Here is a 19,309-nt window from a genome sequence, read left to right as displayed (position 1 = left end):
TGCTGCAGGCTATCTTCTGCCTCCTGATTGTGCAGGGATTAAGGCTTGGCTGCCTTGATGGGAAAGCTGTCTGGATTGCTTCTGATCTCTCAGCATTCCCAATTAAAACTGTTTTAAAGTGGCAGGAAAGGCAATCGGCAAACAGCTCCCACTCCGTCCGTAAGAGAAGCTTAATTTTAGCACCTAATTTGTGCAGCACAGGCTGATTCCTGCTTCCTTTGTCCAGCTGCTGCTGGGTGTTGCTCTCACAAGATGCTCACCCTCACCAGCAGAGAGGCTGGGTGAGAAGGAAGAAAAAAGGCTGTCTCCGAGCAGTGAGGATGGCTGAACAGTGAGACTAACAGCATGCTGCTGTCTCTGCCATTCACCTGCTCCCTGACCCTGGGTTTGTGACAGTGGCGTTTAGGGTTTTGCTGTCTCTGCCTTCAAACACAAATAATGTTCCTCCTGAGCATCGTGCTTAGAGGTGCAGGACCACAAAATGTTACACCAGAGCCGTAAAAGCGCTCTGGTCGCCTAATGACAGCTCCAGAGAGTGAAAGAATCCGTCTAATCCCCCCCCCCTATCTTTTTAAGCACGACTAATGAAGATCAAAGAAAGGCACTGCCCTGCTGAGGGCAGGCAGCCGCGGTGCAAGCGATGCACCGGAATGCAGGGGCGGGCTGGCGTGCTGGAATTCGGTTGCACGGCAAATTAATGGCTACATCAATTAAACGCGGGCAGGGGATTTCTCTTGAGGAAAGCCTGGTCCGCGCTGCCAGCAGAAGGGGAGGGCTGGTGGAGCAGGGATGACATAATCAGGCTTGCCAATCGCCAGCACTGTGCATGCTTCAACCCATTAATGGGGGGGGGGGGGGGGGTGGGGTGTCGCCGATCATAAAAAGCAGGTTACAGTCAGCCGGCGAGGGAGCGAGGGCTGGAGGAGAGGGGAGGGAAATAAAGAGACAGAGGGAGACAGCAAGCGAGAGGGAAGGGGAGCAGGATCCACTGGGTGCGTCGCCTGCCAGCCGGGGGCTGGCAATGAGGGCTCTCAGGAGAGCAGCTCCGCAGCACACCCTGCGCCCCCTCAGCGGCACCGCACGGGCGCAGCGGCTGCGTCCTGCCGGCATGTGCTGAGCCTTCCTGGCAGCTTAATGGGCATCGCCGGCGCTCGTCTGCACGCCTCGGAGAGCGCTGGCGTGGGTAGGAGCGGCGAGACCTGCGGCTCCAGTGAGGATCCGGAGGGCATGCGAGGCTGCGAGCAGGCTGGGGAGGAGGCCGGGGGCAGCTGGCCCCGCACCATGCTCCCCGGGCGCCGCGCACTGCCGCACATGTCCCTGCTGTGACCGGACGCACCATGAGCATCTGGGAGGTGTTCCTGGCTTTCGTGCTGGTGGTGCTGATGCTCGTGGCCCTGCTGGCCAACGTGCTGGTGCTGATGTGCTTCCTGTACAGCGCTGACATCCGCAAGCAGGTCCCGGGATTGTTCATCCTCAACCTCACCTTCTGCAACCTGTTGATGACTGTTCTGAACATGCCCCTGACCTTGGCTGGGATCATTTACAAGAGTCAACCGGCAGGAGATCAGATCTGCCACGCTGTGGGCTTCCTGGAGACTTTTCTCACCACGAACTCCATGTTGAGCATGGCAGCCTTGAGCATTGACAGGTGGATCGCTGTGGTCTTCCCTCTGAGTTACCACTCCAAAATGAGGTACAGAGATGCTGCTCTCATACTGAGCTACACGTGGTTGCACTCCATGTCCTTCCCCATAGTGGCAGCGTCTCTCTCCTGGGTGGGTTTCCATCACCTCTATGCCTCCTGCACCCTGTACAACAAGAGACCAGAGGATAGGACACAGTTTGTGGTTTTCACTGTGGTCTTTCACACCCTCAGCTTCCTCCTCTCCCTCCTAGTGTTGTGTTTCACATATCTCAAAGTGCTGAAGGTGGCACGCTCCCACTGTAAGCGGATCGATGTGATCACTATGCAGACCCTGGTGCTGCTTGTGGACATCCACCCCAGGTAAGGTGCCGGAGTGTTCAGCAGGGGAGCCTGCTCACCGCAGAGGAGCCCCGCACAGGCTTCGCTGCTGCGCTGAATGACAGGCTGAGCTGTGGCACGGGAGAGGATGGGGAGGGGAGAAAACCAGCACCCCTCTCTGTACTGCATGCTTCTTTTCACCTGTGCTGGTTTTTCTGCTCGCAGAAGCAATCCCCGGTTTTGTTGTTGTCCTTAGAGGTTCGTTTTGGGAGAGAGAGCAAGCACCAGGCAGCTCTGGCTGAGCATGCACCTTTCCCTGAGACACAGATCAGGTTGCTGCCCTTATTCTGTGTGCGGGGGTGGTGGTGGTGTTAGTGGTTGATAGATTTGCATTTTTTGGCACTGCCAGCCCAAAGGGTTGCTGGATCCCCGGGAAGGAGCAGGCTGAGGCTGCACATGTCCCTTCAGTTGCAGCTCAGGAAGGGAGCTCAGCACTGCCTGCTGGTCCCTTGGCAGTTTCCCTATTGCTGTCCTCTCTGTAACTTTATCTTTCCTGAAAGCAGGATTGTAGGGGAATAACCTCTCAAAATGTGTATGCTTGGGTGCCTGTACTTAAATCCAAGACAGAGAGACCTCAGTAGCAATGCTAACATGACAAGCAAGGGATGTTTAAAGTCTGTTTGGAATGAGAGTCTTTAATCAAGCCCCTTGTGCCTAGACAGAGGAGGAGAAAAGTCTCTGGGAGCTGGAACGATAATAGACTTGAAGGCAAGCACCAAAGAAGGATGGATGTGTGCTGGGATGCTGTGGATAAGAGTCACATCAAGGATTACGCATGAACTGTAAATCTTGTCTGAGCAGGCTGTGTCTGGGTCTGGAAGATTTGGCTGGAGGAGGCACGGTGGGAGAGACAGCTTGACCCGGGGCAGTGGGGAAGCTGAGGGAGAGAAAGTCTTGCAGAGTGTAAGTTCAAGGGTGCTGCTGGGCAGAGAGCAATGCTGCTGAGGAGCTGGGGAAGATGCCCAGGATGAGGAGTGGGGGAAGTCATAGTGGGCTGTCAGTGCTTGATGGTTCTGTCTATCAGATGTGGAAAGAAGGAAACAGAGAGGACCAAACCAGGCGCAGCTGGAAGGATGTGGGGCACGGCTGGTGAGAAGGGAGCAATAGGATGTGCCAGAGTGATCTGCCCAGGAAATGGGGACTTGAGAAATGAACCTGCACCACCAAGGCAGGGCAGAGAGGGACAAGGTGGCCAGTGGATCAGCGTATCCTGCCCGAGGGTTGAGTGGCTTGGATTTGCTGGGGCAGAAGGTATTAAGATCCAGCCAGGGTTGGGATAAGGTGGTGAGGTAGGTGAGGGAGCTGTGCAGAGGGGGAAACCAGAGACTCTAGTCTCAACGTGGAAAGGAGTCAGCCTGGTTTGCTCAGCGGTGCTGGTTTGTCTTAGGGCTTAGTGTGGCTGGAGTGAGTGACTGGAAAGGGACAGGTCTGATGTATCTGCCTGGCAAAAAGGGAGACAATAGCTTGGCTGGGTAGGGAGACAGAGCAGCTGTGAGCAGCACACGTGGTGCTTGGGAATGTCAGAGGCGGGAGCTGGAGGTTCAGGCTGTCTGTACAGGCTGAAGGGAGGGAAAATGTCCTTCAGAAAAATGCTGGCAGTGCAGGGATCTGACACGGGGGAAGAAGTCTGCCTGGAAGAGAGGAAAGACAGGGCACTTGAAGAGGGCTGTCCCATGCCAGGCATCCCACCTGACCCCTCCCTTACTGCCCTGTGCTCCGCAAGCTGGAGGCGAACAGCAGCTCCCTCTGCGCGCAGCCAGCCAGGAGCAGAGCTGCAGGACCGAGAGCACACGTGTCTGTCCTCACAAAAGGGTCACATTTTGGGGATTCCTATGCTTAAAGCAAGTAAGTCTGAAAGGAGAGCAGGACAGCACACTGCCAGGGGTACAGAAGCACTTGCTCAGAACTCTCCACTGGAGCTGTTTGATCTGATCTGCCTTTTGACCAAGAGTATGGGGGCAGAACTTCGGGCAGGTCCTGCTACTGTTCCTGAGAAACAGGTGTAGAAATCTTCCCTTAGGCCCCGAGCCAGAGGAAGAAAACCGCCTTCTGCCCTCCGTGCTGACTGCTTGCTAAGCGCTGCCTCGGCTGCCCTTCCCTCCTGCAGGCGCTGTGGCAGCTCTCAGCAGAGTGCCCTGAAGCCCGCGGGGCTGCTGGGGACAGCAGAGCTAACGCTGGAGGGGTGCCTGGGCTGCACAGCAGCCTGCGAGAGAAAGGGCAAAGCGCTCCACGGCATCTCCCCTACCCTGCGTTTCTCTCGGTGTGGAATGTGAGGGACTCTGTGCCCTTCGTATTCGGCTCACCGAGGAGTGGGTGTGGTGGGGGCAGGGGAGCTGCTTCCTCCAGAGCTGGCAGCGCGGTGCAGCACTTAGCTGGCACTAACCCCTGTTAGTAACTCCTGTTTCTCACAGCTGGGAAGGAGAGGTTTAGCTTCTGTGCTGGGCTGAAGAATGGTGGCCAGCTTGATCTGCTGCCTTAGCTGCTGGTAGCCACCATCTCCAAAAGGGTCAGACCTCAACCCCCCTCAAGCAACCTACTCTAGGTGACCCTGCACTAGCAGGGGGGTTGGACTAGATGATCTCCAGAGGTCCCTTCCAAGCCCCATCATCCTGTGGTTCTGAGAGTGCTTCCCCAAGCTCTGACGCTGCAAAGCATCATCTGACTGATGGCAGTGGCTCAGGTACAGGCAGCTCCGGTGTTTGTTGTGCCTAACACATTGACGTGGACCGTCGGGGAGGGAATGTGAGAGAACAAAGTTTGGAATCCCACCTTAGGCTGCCCTGACTTCTCTGGCTCTTTGCTGGATCTAGGTCCAACGCTGAGCAATGTGGCTGGAGGAATTTCTGCTTCCTATGACTCAGAGCTCCCCCCCAGGAGGTCCAGTGACAGGTGCTGACAGATGGCTTCATTACCTGTGCCTTGGAGAGACACGAGTGGGCTTCTGCAGAGCATTCCAGATGAGTGCAGAGGAAACCTCCGAAGATCACACAGTGGTGTGGATGTGCAGGGCACATGTCCTCGCCTTAGGCACCTCTACTGCAGCCCTGCTTCTTCTTGGCTTAGTTCTTAAGGCCATGAGACCTTTGGTGTTGTGAGAGGTTTGGGCAAGGCTTCACTTAAGTTCTTGACCCATGTGCTTCTTCACTCAACTTGTCTGTGCTGCCCTTCTGGTGCATCCAGCTCTACACATCTGAAAGTCCAGTGTCTCACAAACTTTGTTTGAAATTCCCAACCTCCAAGGGAATGCAACTCAGATTTTCCAGCAAGTGAGCCTCTGCAAATGGAAGCTTGGTCACTAACCCAGTTCTGGGGCCAGTGCTGTGACTGGAGCTTGCATATGTGGTTTTACCTTGGTGTGTGCAGCAGCAAAACCCTCACCTGTGAACACTGTCTGTGTGAAGCAGGAGATAAAACACCTTCCTCTGTGCTGTGGTGTTTATCAGCTGAACAAAAGAAATTGCTTGAAGTCTATCAGGACTTCTCAAACCAAGTGTGAGCTCCAGGAGTCCAGGTAGTTATAGCTGGGGAAATGGTTAGAGGCAGAAACAACTCCCACACACCCCTAACATCACTTTGGAGATCTGATTTCCTACATTGCCATGTGCCTGGGATCCTACAGTCTTAACAACAAAGGTCTTAAGTGAAGCTGTCAAACCTCTAAAATAATTTCTGCACCTAAAAATAGTCCAAGTTCTCCAGTGCCTGCAGACATAAGAGCACACAGGCTCCCTTGGTAAGGTGGAGGTTTTCTCCTTGTCAGCTCTCATCTCTAGCTGCACAGAACACAGAATCCCAGAATCACAGGATGGAAGGGACCTCAAGGATCATCTGCAGTGCTACAGGCTGGGGCCAGAGTGGCTGAGAGCAGCCAGGAAGAGAGGGAGCTGGAGGTGCTGGGAGAGAGGAGCTGAAGAGGAGGCAGCAGTGTGCCCAGGTAGGCAGCAGAGCCAATGGCATCCTGGGCTGGCTCAGGAGCAGTGTGGGCAGCAGGACAAGGGAGGTTCTGCTGCCCCTGTGCTCAGCACTGCTCAGGACACCCCTGCAGTGCTGTGTCCAGTTGTAGGCTCCTGAATTGCAGAGAGATGCTGAGGTGCTGGAAGGTGTCCAGAGAGAGGAAGCAAGGCTGGGGAGAGGCCTGGAGCACAGCCCTGTGAGGAGAGGCTGAGGGAGCTGGGGGTGTGTAGCCTGGAGCAGAGGAGGCTCAGGGCAGAGCTGATTGCTGCCTGCAGCTGCCTGCAGGGAGGCTGTAGCCAGGTGGGGTTGGGCTCTGCTGCCAGGCAAGCAGCAAGAGAAGAAGGGGACAGAGTCTGAAGCTGTGGCAGGGCAGGTCTAGGCTGGATGTTGTTAGGAAGCTCCTGGCAGAGAGAGTGATTGGCACTGGAATGGGCTGCCCAGGGAGGTGGTGGAGTGGCCGTGGCTGGAGGTGTTGAAGCCAAGCCTGGCTGGGGCACTTAGTGCCATGGTCTGGTTGGTTGGGCAGGGCTGGGTGCTAGGTTGGGCTGGCTGAGCTTGGAGCTTTCTTCCAACCTGCTTGATTCTATCTTCTGGTCCAACCTCTCTCAGCAAAGCCATGGCCCACACAAGCCAGCCCAGCAGCCTGTCCATCAGGATCTTAAAGATGTCCAGTGCCTTCCATTGCCTGATGGCTCCCACTGTGAACAATCATCCTCTTGTGTCTAGCTGGAATCTCTCCAGCAATGACTTGTGCTCATTACCCTTTGTGTTTCCCTTCTGACTCCCTGTAAAAAGGGAGTCTCCATCTTCTTCTTAGCCACCCTTTAGATACTGGAACCTGCTGCTAGGTCTCCTCTAAGCTTTTCTCGGTGCTGCACAAACCCAGTTCTCTCAGCCCTGCCTCCCCTGGCAGCTTCCCGGAACCTGTGACACTTCTAGATGTGCTTTCCTTCTACTTGGCCACGCTCTTTCAGAGCAAGGTGATTTGTTGTTTCCATCAGAGCCCTCTTTCTCCAGTACTTTGTCCATTTTGCCAGTGTGGAAGCTGCTCTGTGTGAGACCATGTGTGACTCAGTTCAAAGGAAACCTTTCCTCTAACACAACCAAAAGATAACACAACTCTGCCACAGAGGCCACCAAAGAGCACTGTGATGCTCAGAACTTGGTGTGCCTTTAGGTGATGATCAAGCACTTGCAGGTACAGCAGGCAGCATAAAGCAAGGCCACACACCTGCTGGCTTCTAACACGTGTGGGTGTCAAGCCTGAGTCACCAGCCACAGCTACAAACACAGCATCTGGGCCAGAACCATTTGTTTTGCCCAAGACATTGTGCTGGTGAGATGTCAGGGGCTGGTTGAGGCAGCCTTTAGAGGCCCCTTCCAGTCCAAACCATTCTGTGGGTACTTTCCCACAAGCCCCATGCAGTAAGTGGACAGGTAGAGAGGGAGCTCAGCAGTGCAGTCTGGCTTTGGCTTTGCTCTTTCCTGAAGGAACCAGTTCAGATACAGGTGGCTGTGGGGCTCTGGGAGATGCCAGTGATGCTGCCCAAAAGGCAGTGAGCCACAAGCAGGCAGAGAAGAGGACAGGTCCTCATGCTAGCACTCTTTTGGGAAGTGAATGTGCTGAGTTCAAAGGTGATTTCCTGCAGTGGAAAGGTGCTCTCAGCCCCATGCTTCCATCACCTTGCCAACACAACACATGCCTTAGCAGCTCCCTAGTGGCCTGGTGAGACCACCACTGGGAGAGGCTCTTGGGCTAAAATGGCACAGGCAGGAAAAGAACTCAAGGTGTGAGTAATTTGTGTCTGTTTAGATAGGAACAAGGCTGCTTTGAGGGGAGGAGCTGGAACCTCACAGCTCGGTGGCTTTCTTGTGCAGAGCCTTCAGGAAGGTGGCCATGCAGAGCTGCTGCCCAGGGACTCAGGGGCACCCAGTTCAGCGCCATGGGCTGCAGTGATTTCTCCCGTGTTGGGCTGAGTGTGCAGTGTGTTTTTCCCTGTTGTGATCTGATAGTGCTTAATTGTTTATCTTGCTGGGAAGTTTCTCCTCTCTAGGAGAGCAGCGCTGGGATTGCTGTTTGCAGGGAAGCAGCAGGCTGCCTATCCTGCATGGGATATTGCCCCCAGCTCTGACTACCATCAGGCAAACTCCGGCCTGCACAGACAGCTTGCAGTAATTCAGGAAGGGGCTGCAGCTGCTTTCCAGGCTGAATCCCACCTGCCTGAGTAGCTATAGAAGGATGGAAAAGGGTCTGTGTGCGTGCAGCTACGTGACGGTGTGTTTGGAGGAAGCGACGAGCGTTCAGCATATTAGTGCTTGGTATGGTCCCGTGCAAGCCAAGAGCAGGTGGAGAGGTGAATTTGTGTGAAGACAGTGCTCGTCAAAATGATTGATTTCGATCACTCCATAGGCAAAGGCATTGCAGTCTGCTGCCTGATGTCACGATTCTTGCTCTGTTTGTGTTCAATGTCACGCAGCGTGAGGGAGCGGTGTCTGGAGGAGCAAAAGCGACGGAGGCAGCGAGCGACCAAGAAAATCAGTACCTTCATTGGTACTTTCATACTTTGCTTTGCACCTTATGTAATTACAAGGTAAGTACAAGCCTACAGCCAGGAAAAGGCTGCTGAAATGCACTCTGAGTGCAGAGAAGTAGGGTGCTCTGAGCCAGGAAGCAGTCCAGGTCTCCTATGAAATCTGATGTGGTGTTTCCACTCCTAAGGCAGAGACTGTGCTTGCTGAACTAACAATGCTCTGCAGTGTCACAGCATTTATCTTGTGCAACCCTGCCACAGTCTGTGGGCCAAAATCTGTTCAGCTGTCCCATATGAGATGCTGGTCATATGGGAGTGCTTTAGGAAGTCACTCCACAGGATTTTGCAGACTTTTTTTCAGGCCGAGCCATCACCTGCTCCTTGTATTGCCTCCCTCCTTGGGAGCGATCTGCAGGGGAAGATACTTCTGAGGAGGTCAGACTATAAAAGTCTGGGCAGCAAGATCCAGCTGAGGTGAAAACATGATCCACAGACTCAAGTGATGGTTTTGTCTGACTGGATAGAGTTTATTAGTCATAAACATCAATATCAAAGCTGTGGTAGCTCATAGCTGAAATAAATCCCCCTGATTGACGGCCAGACGTCTGCCTGTCTTCTGGCTGGTCCTGGCAAATGGCTCCTGTGGGAAACACAAAATCCTCCTATGAAATAAAACAGGACAAAACAAAGGTGAGAGTATCCAGAAAAGTGTTGCTGAAGGAATTTACAGCTTGCATACAGACAAGCTGCAATGCTGCTCTGCGGAGCAGAGAAAGGAGAAGTAATTGCAAAGGGCTGCGCACACCAACGCTATCAAGTAGGAATTGTTTGGGCTGACTTCAGTCAAACTCAGACCCAGCACTAAAAAAGCATTGGAAAACTGAATTAAGGGATTAAAACTGATTTATGGGCACACAGCCAAGCCCAGGGTTTTCCAGTTTAGTAAAGTATCCTGAGTTTCTCGCAAAGCAGTTCCCCAGGTCCTGCAGTCCCTCAGCACCAAGGGAAACCTGCCTGGCACACTGACTTTGTGCTGCTGCTGACAACAGCTAATGGATTGCTGCTGTCCCTCTGCAGCAGCCGCGCCCGCTCGCTGCATTTAACTCTTTCACTCGGGAGTCACAAGAACACCGTCCCTGCCCCACTCCTCGAAGGCTATGGAAGGAGCTGCAGCTGTGGCCCTTTACCCTTCGGCCTCGGGCTGTAAGGCATTGGAATGTTTGCTTCGTTTCGTTTTCTGCTGGCACTCTGAAGTCCTGAACACCATCACGGTCACACAGCAGCTCGTGGCTTAGCCAAGAGCCCTACCAACACTGCCAACAGGACATCTGTACTTCTCCACAGGCATCTCAGCCCAGCATCCATGCACTGCGTCCCCACCTCCTCTGAACTCTCTGGTGCCCTCATAGCCATAAGACACATCAGATGGGGCAGAAAAATTCTGACCCTCCTCCCTTTAGTCCCTACATGGATCACTTCCATGTTCTGAATCTTCAGTCTGCTGAGCACTAACAGCTTTGTCACACAGAGTGAGACCTAGAGTCTTGAATGCAGCAAAGTGTGCCAGAGGGTAAAGGACATCGTTTTCCTGACCTCCTCAGCTCATTTAGGGGATGGAAGAGCAGCAAGGTCTGAGCAAATGACCTTTCTGCTCCTTCAGAGACCCTGCTGGACACCACACCACATGCATGGGTGCTGGAGGATGTGCATTGCTGTACTTGCCTCTGCCTCACACAGAGCAGCTGAGGGTGATGAAGCCAAGGGGATTAGGAGGCTTTTGAGCTGAATGGTGTGAGGGAACATCAGCCTCTGGACTGTGTCCAGCTCTTTGCGTCCACGAGATAGAAGCAATCAGTCACAGTCCAAGGCAGCGAAGGGAAGAGAGATGAACTGCTGAGCCTCTGCTTTGGACAGCCAGCTCTAATCAGCAGTGTGCTCACAGTACTCATGCTTTTCAGTGCTGCATGAACCGAGCTCTGAAGGCTGCAGATCAGAAGGTTTTGCTGTGACAATATCTTCCTGCTCCCACACTGAAAGAAAGAGTTGTCCCTGGCAACTTCACGAAGCAGTGAAGGAGTTGTTATTGCAACCCCAGCCAGGAAACATCTCCTCTGGGCAAACAGATTACAGGAAGGAAAATACCATATTAGGCACCTCTTGCATCAACCAAGCACCCTTCTAGTTAGTTCAGTGGCTGACCTGAAGCTGTAGAGCCCCAGAATCTTGACTCAGTGTTTCCACTGTTCTGGCATGGCAGCTGTGTTATCCCACCTCAGGCATTCCCAGGATAGCTTGTTTCCTGGTGTGTAAAAGCTCTTTTCTTTTCCTACCTTTGCCAGGATATGACTAAATAATGTTGTTCAAAGCCTCTTTTCTCCCAGAAGCTCCTCACAGGGAAAGTTAAACCAAGTCATACCCATTTCTAATATTAACTTCCAACTCCAGGCATTTCCTCCTGAAACACAGAGCTGTGCCCATGGGAGTCAGTCAGGGCTGCCACTGTCAGGAAATTGGCTTTACATTACAAATCCTGAAGTAAGAGCAGAAGGAAATTCATAGTTCCAAGCCCCTGGGTTACAGGAGAGGGTAGGGGAACAGGCAGAAGAAGATGAACATTCTTTGTATCACCTCAGGGGGACGAGGGCTGAGCAAACTGTGATTTTGAAGTGCTTCCCTGCCCCCTGCGTGCAGATCTTCCTGGGCTGCAGAAACAAGCTCAGAACTCCCCTGCCAGCTTTGTTCTCACCTGTCTGTGCTTATAAACATGTGCAGTGCTGATGTGCTTGGTGGAAGTGACCTTCTAACCCCCATCAGCAGCTTGAGCTGATGCGAGGTAAACAGAAAACCTGTCTGGTAGAGCCTGGCCGGGGGTGCCTGCTCTCCGCATCTGCCTGCTGCCTCGCTGCGCTGGCAGGGCAGTCCCGCAGCTCCGGGAGCAGCGGCGGCTAAAAGCAAGGGACTGCAAGAGTTGTTGCAGAGGATTTGCAAAGGGAGGGAGCAGAGTTCAAAGCAGCTGTCCCTGGTACTGCCTGCACTGCTCGGGGGACGAAAGCACCGAACCGCAGCCCAGCCGACAAGCTTTGGCTGGCAAGAAAACACAGGCCACACAGCTTGCCAAGCAATGAAGGGGAAACAAGGTAACATCAGCATCGAGGTGAAAGTCATGGTCAGCTTATTCATATCACTAACACCAAAGGAACAGCTAAGGCCCAGTTCTGTTAGTGCAGGATTTGTGTGAATCAGAGTTGGACACCACCAGGAATGTTAAGAGTGCAGCTTAAAGGGCTGAGCTTGTGAGAGCTTTGCCACCCAGCAGCTCCACAGGGCAGTGCCAGCTTGCTTTCCCTTCCCACGAGACATCTGAGCTTGCCTGAGCCCCTGGCTTGTTTGGAGCCTCCACCCCCCAGAACTCAGCTAAGGCTCAGTGTCAGCAGTGCACGAGAGCTGGTGGCTGCGGCAGCCTCCAGCTGCATGGGCACTTGCTCAGCAAGACCTTCCCTAAAGGGATAAAGTGCAGATGTGTGCAAAGGGCTCCCAGGGTGTGTTAGCTGTGCAAAAGAGCCAGGTCTGGGCCCTCAAAGCAGCATTCTCACTGGTTTACTGGCAGTGGCGTGCGGGACCTGGGTGCCTGCTGGGCATGACACACACCACGGGATGGGAAATTCCTGCAGCAGTGACAGGGCAGCACAGTAACAGAGCTTGTAACTTGGACACCAAGAGGCACGGGGAGAGCTTGTGGCTCTGCAATGGAAAAGGCACCGAAGACCAGGCAGTAGGGGAGTGGCTTGTGAAGACAGGATAGGGAATTACACAGCTGACACTGCTGGATTTAATTTGCCAGGAGTACTGAAATATTAGTGCTCCTTCACTGAAAACGTCTTCTTTTTGGCTGACACTTGTCATCACAATGGATGCTATGCATATCATTTCCCTCTTAAATGAGAAACAAAAGTCCTTTCAGAGGCAATAAAGCCTGTGACGTGCCTTGAAAGACTGACATTTAATTGTGCAGGAGAGGGAACTGCAGGGCTTTGGGTTTTAGCTGCCTGCCTGTGTTTGCTGTCTGATACCTGCCAAAGCACTTCACTATAAAACCTAACACACAAGAGCTGCACAACGTGTAAAGATCTCAGGGACATTTAGGGAATGTAACCAATGCAAATATTTCCCTTTCTGCCCATGGAAACCTAAGCTTTTTGCTGCACCAGTCAAGGAGGGTGAAATGAACAAGCCTGGGCCTGCGCCCCTGAGGTGTCTGTTTGGTGTGCTGGGAAAGGAGACTGTTAACAGCTTGTGGAGGTGACTGATGGAGACTCAGACACCAACTTGTCCTGTTTTGGTCATTCTCTCTCCGAATTTAATTAGACTTTATCAAATCTACATATGTAAGGCTTTCAGTGAAACAGCCTCATGGAATTCAGCATCTGAAATCTGGAATGCAAAGCAGGTGTCAGCCCTGTGGAGAACAGGGAGGGGAAGGATGGCTCAGGGAGATGGCAAAGCAAATAGTGCTGGGGAGATAGCTAACTTCCAAAGAGCCTAATCTGAAGTCAGAGCACGTTGGCATGTTCTGTTAAACAGGGCAGAGCACTCCAGATGAGACCCCCAGCAGCTTGAGTAGGTGTTCCCTACACCTGGGTTTGGGTCCTGCTGTGGAAGGAAGCTATTGACCTCGAGTTACAAGGAGAGGCTGGAAGAGCAACCTTTGTTTAGTTGAGCTGAGAGAGCAATGGGACAGCTCGGAGGTGCTTTTGGTGATCAGCTGAGCCAGGCAGCATCAGCTAAGGGGCAAAAGCAGTTCCCAAGGGTTCTCAGGGAACACAACCTGGTCACCTGCGAGCCCCAAGAGTGCTTTGGCTATTCTCACCACCCCTAAAGGCATCACTGTTCAGTTGCACCTCACAGGCCCTGGAAGGGTACATACTGTAACTCAACAACTGGCACACGGCAGATAGGGCTGTGCTGGAGCACTGCTGATACTGCAGCTAACAACAGCCACTCCAGTGGCTACAGCCCAGCACTGGCTGCAGACCCATGGTGCTGAGCATGTGCACAGACATCCAGAAAGAGACAGCCCTTTTGCCATAGAGTTTGCTGTCCAGGCAAACCAGGAAGGTGAGGGAAGACAGAAACCTGCAGTCAGCAGGGTAAAAAATTAGGGCTCCTTAGTCCCATTTTTGTGCTGAAGTGACTGAGAGCTGGAGCACCTTTCCTGTGGAGAAAGGCTGAGACATCTGAGGTTGTTCAACCTGAAGAAGAGAAGGCTCTGGGTCACCTTGTGGCCTTTCAATACTTAAAGGCGTCTGTAGGAAAGATGGGGACAGTCTTTTACAGCAGGGCCTGTTGTGACAGGACAAGGGGTGATGGTTTGAAGCTAAAAGAGGAGATTTAGAACAGGCAGAAGGAAGAAATTGTTTACAGTGAGGGTGGTGAAACGGTGGCACAGGTTGCCCAGAGTGATGGTTACTGCCCTATCCCTGGGAATATTCAAGGTTAGGTTGTTTGGGGCTCTAAGCAACCTGATCTAGTTCAAGATGTCCCTGCTCACTGCAGAGGGTTTTGCTCAGATGGTACTGAAAGTCTATGGCCTGAGAGAAAACCACCCGAGGTAAAGTACCCTCCTCTAAGTGCTCAGAAGACCAATGCCCTGGCACTGCTGCTGCAGCCTCTCTGCAGGATGCTCTGGAAGCTGTGCTTTGTCTGAGGAGACATCAGCAAGTGAAGGGCTGTGCAGCAGGCTTAGAACAAAGATGCTATTTGCCCACCCAGAGTGGGGCTCTCCAGCAGCACAAGAGGCTGTTGGTGCTCTAGAAACATCAGCAGTTTCTCAGCAGCTGCAGAGATACACTGCCCAGAACTGCCCTTGGGGCTGCTCAAAGATCTGGGGAGAGAGAGCCTGGTGTAGCTACCAGCACTTCACTCTCAAAAATACTCCATCTCAGCACAGAATGACTTCCCTGTGGTGGTGTAGGCATCTGAAGTATATAAAGCTCTTCCTCCCTCCCCTAAGGAGCTGCAAGTTTTGCCCCACTAAATAGAGACATTTGGCTCTCCAACTCACTCATTCTTCAAATCATAAATCATAAATCATGACATCTTCCAACCACCAATCTTCCTTCCTCCTGTGCTTCTATGCCCCAGACAAACTGCTTGCAAGCATCAGTCTCTCTCTAGGAGCTGAAGTGCCTAAGAAAGCTGTCAGCGATGAGGAGGTTCCTCAGATGCTCTAAAGGGGTCTTAAACTCTGCATTCAGACTAGATCCTGGATTTTCAGATAGCTACTCTTAAGGCCTACGGGTCCCATGAAATTAAGCAATGGAACATTGTGTCACAGACTTCAAAGTATGAGTTTTGCCTCCATACTTACTTTAGTTCCTCTCCTCTTCTCTCCTCTTCTCTCCTCTCCCTTTCTCTCCTCTCCCTTCTCCCTTCTCCCTTCTCCCTTTTTCCCCCTGCAATTAGAATCATAGACCATTCCAGTCAGGGCTGGAAGGGACCACAAGGATCAGCCAGTTCCAATCCTCCTGCCATGGGCAGGGACACCCTACCCTAGAGCAGGCTGGCCAGAGCACCATCCAACCTCCAGGCATGGAGCCTCAACCACCTCCCTGGGCAACCCAGTCCAGCCTCTCACCACTCTCCTGCTCAACAGCTTCCTCCTCACATCTAGCCTGAACCTACCCATCTACATCTTCGCTCCATTCCCCCCACTCCTGTCAGTCCCTGATGTCCTGAAAAGTCCTTCCCCAGCTCTTTTGTAGGCCCCTTCAGACACTGGAAGGCCACAACAAGGTCACAATTGCTGGGGGATTAGTGGAGGTCTGGGGGCAGGAGGGGTGAGCTCATGAGAGTTGTGCTGCTGCTCTCTTTCTGAGATGAAAATCCACTGCTCCAATCTTCCTCTTTCTGCAGGCTTGTTGAGATGTCCTCTGTGGCCCACATCAGCTCCCACTGGGGAATTGTGTCCAAGTGCTTAGCTTACAGCAAAGTGGTTTCAGACCCTTTTGTGTACTCCTTGCTGCGGCACCAGTACAAGAAGACGTGGCAGGAGCTCACCAACAGGCTCCTCAAGAGAAGCTCCATCAACTCCTCTGCCCTTGCGAGCGAGCCGCCCCGGCAGGACGTCCCGCAGCTGAGCGAGTGAGGAGCCTGGGACGGGACCGCCAGGGACAGCAAACAGCAGAAGGGGATCGAAAGGAACTGGCAAGCCCTGCAGCTGCCCTCGGCTGACAAGGCCTCGGGAGGCAGCTGAAGGCAGGGCAAAGCCCAGCCTGCGTCCCTGCAGTGGCCCAGGTGGCACCTAAGGCAGGCAGGCTGCCTCCCACCAACAGAGTGCAACTGATCCGTGCTCCTGCTGGCCTTGCAAATACAAACCTCCCATTGATTTCCATCAGCAGCTGCACATAAATCGAGGGTGAAAGGCTGGTCCTCAGCAGAAGGGCTCATGAAAGGCGTGGGAGCAAACTGGTGCTGTCATAAGGTTATTCTGCAAGGCTGCACAGGGATGCTTGTGCTGCAGGAAAGGCTCCCTCCGAGGCAGCTGCCAGCCTGGCCTTGCAGAAACCACTCCAGCCCAGTTGCTTGGCTTTGGCATGTGCAGAAAAGCTCTTAATAAGAAAAGCCAGATAGAAAAATCTCTACCTAGATACTCACACAATGCCCAACACAGCTTCCAAGCTCTTCTGATCCCTGCTTTTTGAGCAGCCCTGTAGAGCAGGAGGAAGAGCCCAGCTCTGAAGTAGGTAGGCTATGGGCTGCATTCAGCTCCCTCCTCTCTAAGGGTTGGGTTTTTAAAGTCATTTCCACAGGATCCATTAGTTCTCTCCTGATTAAATTTCAGCAAGGCAAAAAGAATAGACAGGATGGAGAGGTCAAGGTGCCTCCTGCCTACCTTCCAGCACATCTGAGCTCCAAGGAGATGCACTCTGCCCAAAGATGCAGAACTGGGCCCTGTGCCCAGGGGAAAACAGTTATAATCTTTTTCTGAGGTGTTACTGATCCTGCTGAGTGGTCAGTTGCTTGCTTGGTTTTCTCTACAGATATGCTACTTGAAGGAAAGATGAGCCTAAAATTGCATTTAGAGGTATAATTTCCAAAGCAAGGGATGCAAAGATATCAGATTCCTTCTCCACCATGCAAGTGCAGCCAATAACTTGAAAGTGCAGCTCTCAGGGGCTTCAGTGTAGGTCTTCTCAGCTCTATACTGCAGCCATGCAGAGTAACCTGATCAGCAGCTGCCATCCCCTTCAGCCTGCAGCCAGCCCAGGACCAGTCAGGACAGCCCTTCGTGTCACACCACCTCAGGCACTGCCACAGAGGCTTCGTTTTCGTTAAGGTTGTGTAGCTCATGGTAAGCACAACTACAGCTGCTGGCTTCACAACTGGCACCTAGAGATGTGTGGCTGAAGCCATCCTCCAGCAACTGAAGAATTCCTTTCCTGGGAGACTTCAGCTTCTCTCACTTCAGTTGAAGCACTGTGGAGTGAGGCAGTTTCCCAAGCATGTTCTTATTAATCAGGGCATGGAATAGCCCAAGCAGTAATGACTGAGCTCTGGTTTCTGCCGCTGTGATTTCCAGCAATGACCGAGCTCTGAAGCGGCTTCCATCAGTGTCTTGTCCCTATGAACCCTTACAGTTATTTTTAAAGATACTGGTTTCAAATGCTTCACATTCATAATCTGACTGCCAAAAGGCTCAACAGCAGCTCTGGCCTTAACTCTGCCTGTGCTTTCCCCCAGAAAACGACTTAAACGTCTGTAAGACAACAGCGAGCTAACGTCAGAAGTGGAACTCATTCTGGCCTGGGTAGGTGAGGAAAGCTGCAGGGTGGTGGCTAAATGAGTGCATTCCCCGGAGCCTGTGCCAAATGACCCCAGCAGCCCTTCTGCAAGCAGCAGCAGGCTCATCCTGCAAGCCCTCCCATGGCTGCCAGGCTTCTTCACACCCCGCAGACTGCTACAATTAGGGAATGGTTGAACCTGATGATTTTAAAGGTCTTTCCCAACCAAAGCCATTCTGTTATTCTGTGGGAAGGTGTCCACTGATGAAGTTTCTGTCTGTTTCCTCTCTGAAATAGCTCGAAGTGAGGATGAACATGTCAACGAGCATGGGCTAGGACCTCAGCTGTAGGTCTGGAAAGCTTTGCCAGGGTAAGCCAGGGGTGAGGCTCCAGCCCCTGGCTCTGGCATGGTACCATAGCTGCAAGGAGCCAGGTTAATCTGTGAGCTCACATTGTCACCCGTGTTAAGCAAGGAGAGAACTAATGCAATGCTGATCATCAACTACCATCGAGGTAACAGTTTTCAACTTAACTATTCATTCTACTTATAACCCCCCTATAACTAGAATAAAATGCACACATGAATGCAGTCATAGAAGTGAAGTTTGAACAAGATTGCATTCACGGTTAGCCCGTGGCCAGATGGAACAGTCTACCTCATCTTCATCATCTCATTCCTTAGGCTTCACATCATTTTCTCAGGTGCAATAGATAAAAACCCCCAGCCCAGACCTGGGTTCTGAGAAGATGAGAACCCCTTGACTGCATCAGAACGCAGGGTATTGCACAGCTGACTATCTGGGAGCTCTCTGCCAGGTCGGTGTACGTTTCACTGGCGCCGCTTTCGCTGGAGTGAATTGCAGCCAGGTCATCGCCAGAGCCCAGAGCTGTGCTCAGCTCCTCTGTGTGGCTGCTGCCAGAGCCAGTGGGAGGTCTGCACACCCATGAACCCAGTCCCAGAAGGATGTCAAGCTTTACATCAATTATTCCAAAAGAGTAAGATAACTGAACAACCAAAAACAAAGCCAAGAAGGCAAACCCCAGAACCCAACAGCCCAGGCACATGGAGGGTGGCAGCAAAAGAGATGGAGAAGGACATGGCCCTGGGCTTGCCTCATTGTGCTTGTGTATCGCCGTCGGCCGCCGATTTGCCTCTCACCATCAGCAATAAATCTCTCCCCTCCTATGTGTTTAAAGCTTTGTCTGTCTTTCATGGTGCCTTTCTGCTAGGATTAATCTTCTACCAGAGCGTAACTGTAATCTTCCCTTCCTTACATCAGTTCTCTGGCACATTGTCCTGTTCCTGCCCCCTGCAGCAAGCTGGCACCTGGCAAACTGACTGAGTCCACACAACCACAGTCAGAGCCCAATGCTTCCTGCTGATGCTTTGTAAGACACTAGAAACGGGGTCCTGTGGCTCCTCGAGTGCTTGGTATTCAGCTGCATTCTTACAGGCGATGGCAAACTGCCCTGAGACGTCTCAGTGATGAATGCAGCTGTGAGCACTACCTGCTGAGCATTCTGTAAGCTGCACAACACTTGGACCCGGTGAGTGAGAACTACGGTGGCAGATGTGATGCACAGTGCTTGGTGATCTCTGCTTCTGAAGCAGAGCTGCTCTCCTGCCTAGTGCCAGTCCCTCTCTGTGTGGTTTCCTGTCTGTTTCTTGAACATTTTGGATCACTTTAGAGCAGTCTGGCTACAATGTGTGCCCCAAACCCAGGAGTGCGTGTGCGAGACAGCAGGCAGCTCGTCTGGGTCTGCCAGCCACATGCAGTACCTGCTCTCCCAGGCGTGTCCAAGTAACATCCTCTCCAGGTCTGGCAGATTTGGCAGCAGAGCACTGGCAGTGATTAAGAGGATCCAGTCCCCTGCGTCGTCCTGCAGATCCTGAGCTTTCCCTTCCTTTGTTTCAGTTAATTACACAACCTCAGAGCCCTGACTGTGGCCGAGGATCCTGGCTTGTGCTCTGGCTTTGAGCCAGCCAGGAGATGTTTGCACTGGGCAAAACCCATGAGAGA

At 52.7% G+C, this 19,309-nt stretch overlaps 1 protein-coding gene across 1 annotated transcript; it reads left to right on the top strand.

Annotated features, from left to right (window-relative positions):
* Positions 1-979: 979 nt before the first annotated feature.
* GPR26 (G protein-coupled receptor 26) lies at positions 980-18,484 on the top strand. Its single transcript, XM_064168237.1, has 3 exons — positions 980-2,005; positions 8,455-8,568; positions 15,421-18,484. The coding sequence occupies exons 1-3, from the start codon at positions 1,338-1,340 to the stop codon at positions 15,650-15,652; spliced, it is 1,014 nt and encodes a 337-aa protein (XP_064024307.1). The 5' UTR covers positions 980-1,337; the 3' UTR covers positions 15,653-18,484.
* Positions 18,485-19,309: the final 825 nt, after the last annotated feature.

The sequence above is a fragment of the Pogoniulus pusillus genome, chromosome 3, assembly GCF_015220805.1.
Source record: "Pogoniulus pusillus isolate bPogPus1 chromosome 3, bPogPus1.pri, whole genome shotgun sequence".
Classification (NCBI taxonomy): domain Eukaryota; kingdom Metazoa; phylum Chordata; class Aves; order Piciformes; family Lybiidae; genus Pogoniulus; species Pogoniulus pusillus.
Note: the sequence above shows the minus strand (reverse complement) of the source record. Positions and strands in the feature narration are given on the sequence as shown.

Excerpts from the sequence above, each read along its gene's own strand:
- GPR26 (XM_064168237.1), top strand. The coding sequence starts at position 1,338 with ATGAGCATCTGGGAGGTGTTCCTGGCTTTCGTGCTGGTGGTGCTGATG. Across the intron at positions 2,006-8,454 it reads CTTGTGGACATCCACCCCAG|CGTGAGGGAGCGGTGTCTGG; the intron begins GTAAGGTGCCGG and ends AATGTCACGCAG. Across the intron at positions 8,569-15,420 it reads GCACCTTATGTAATTACAAG|GCTTGTTGAGATGTCCTCTG; the intron begins GTAAGTACAAGC and ends CTCTTTCTGCAG.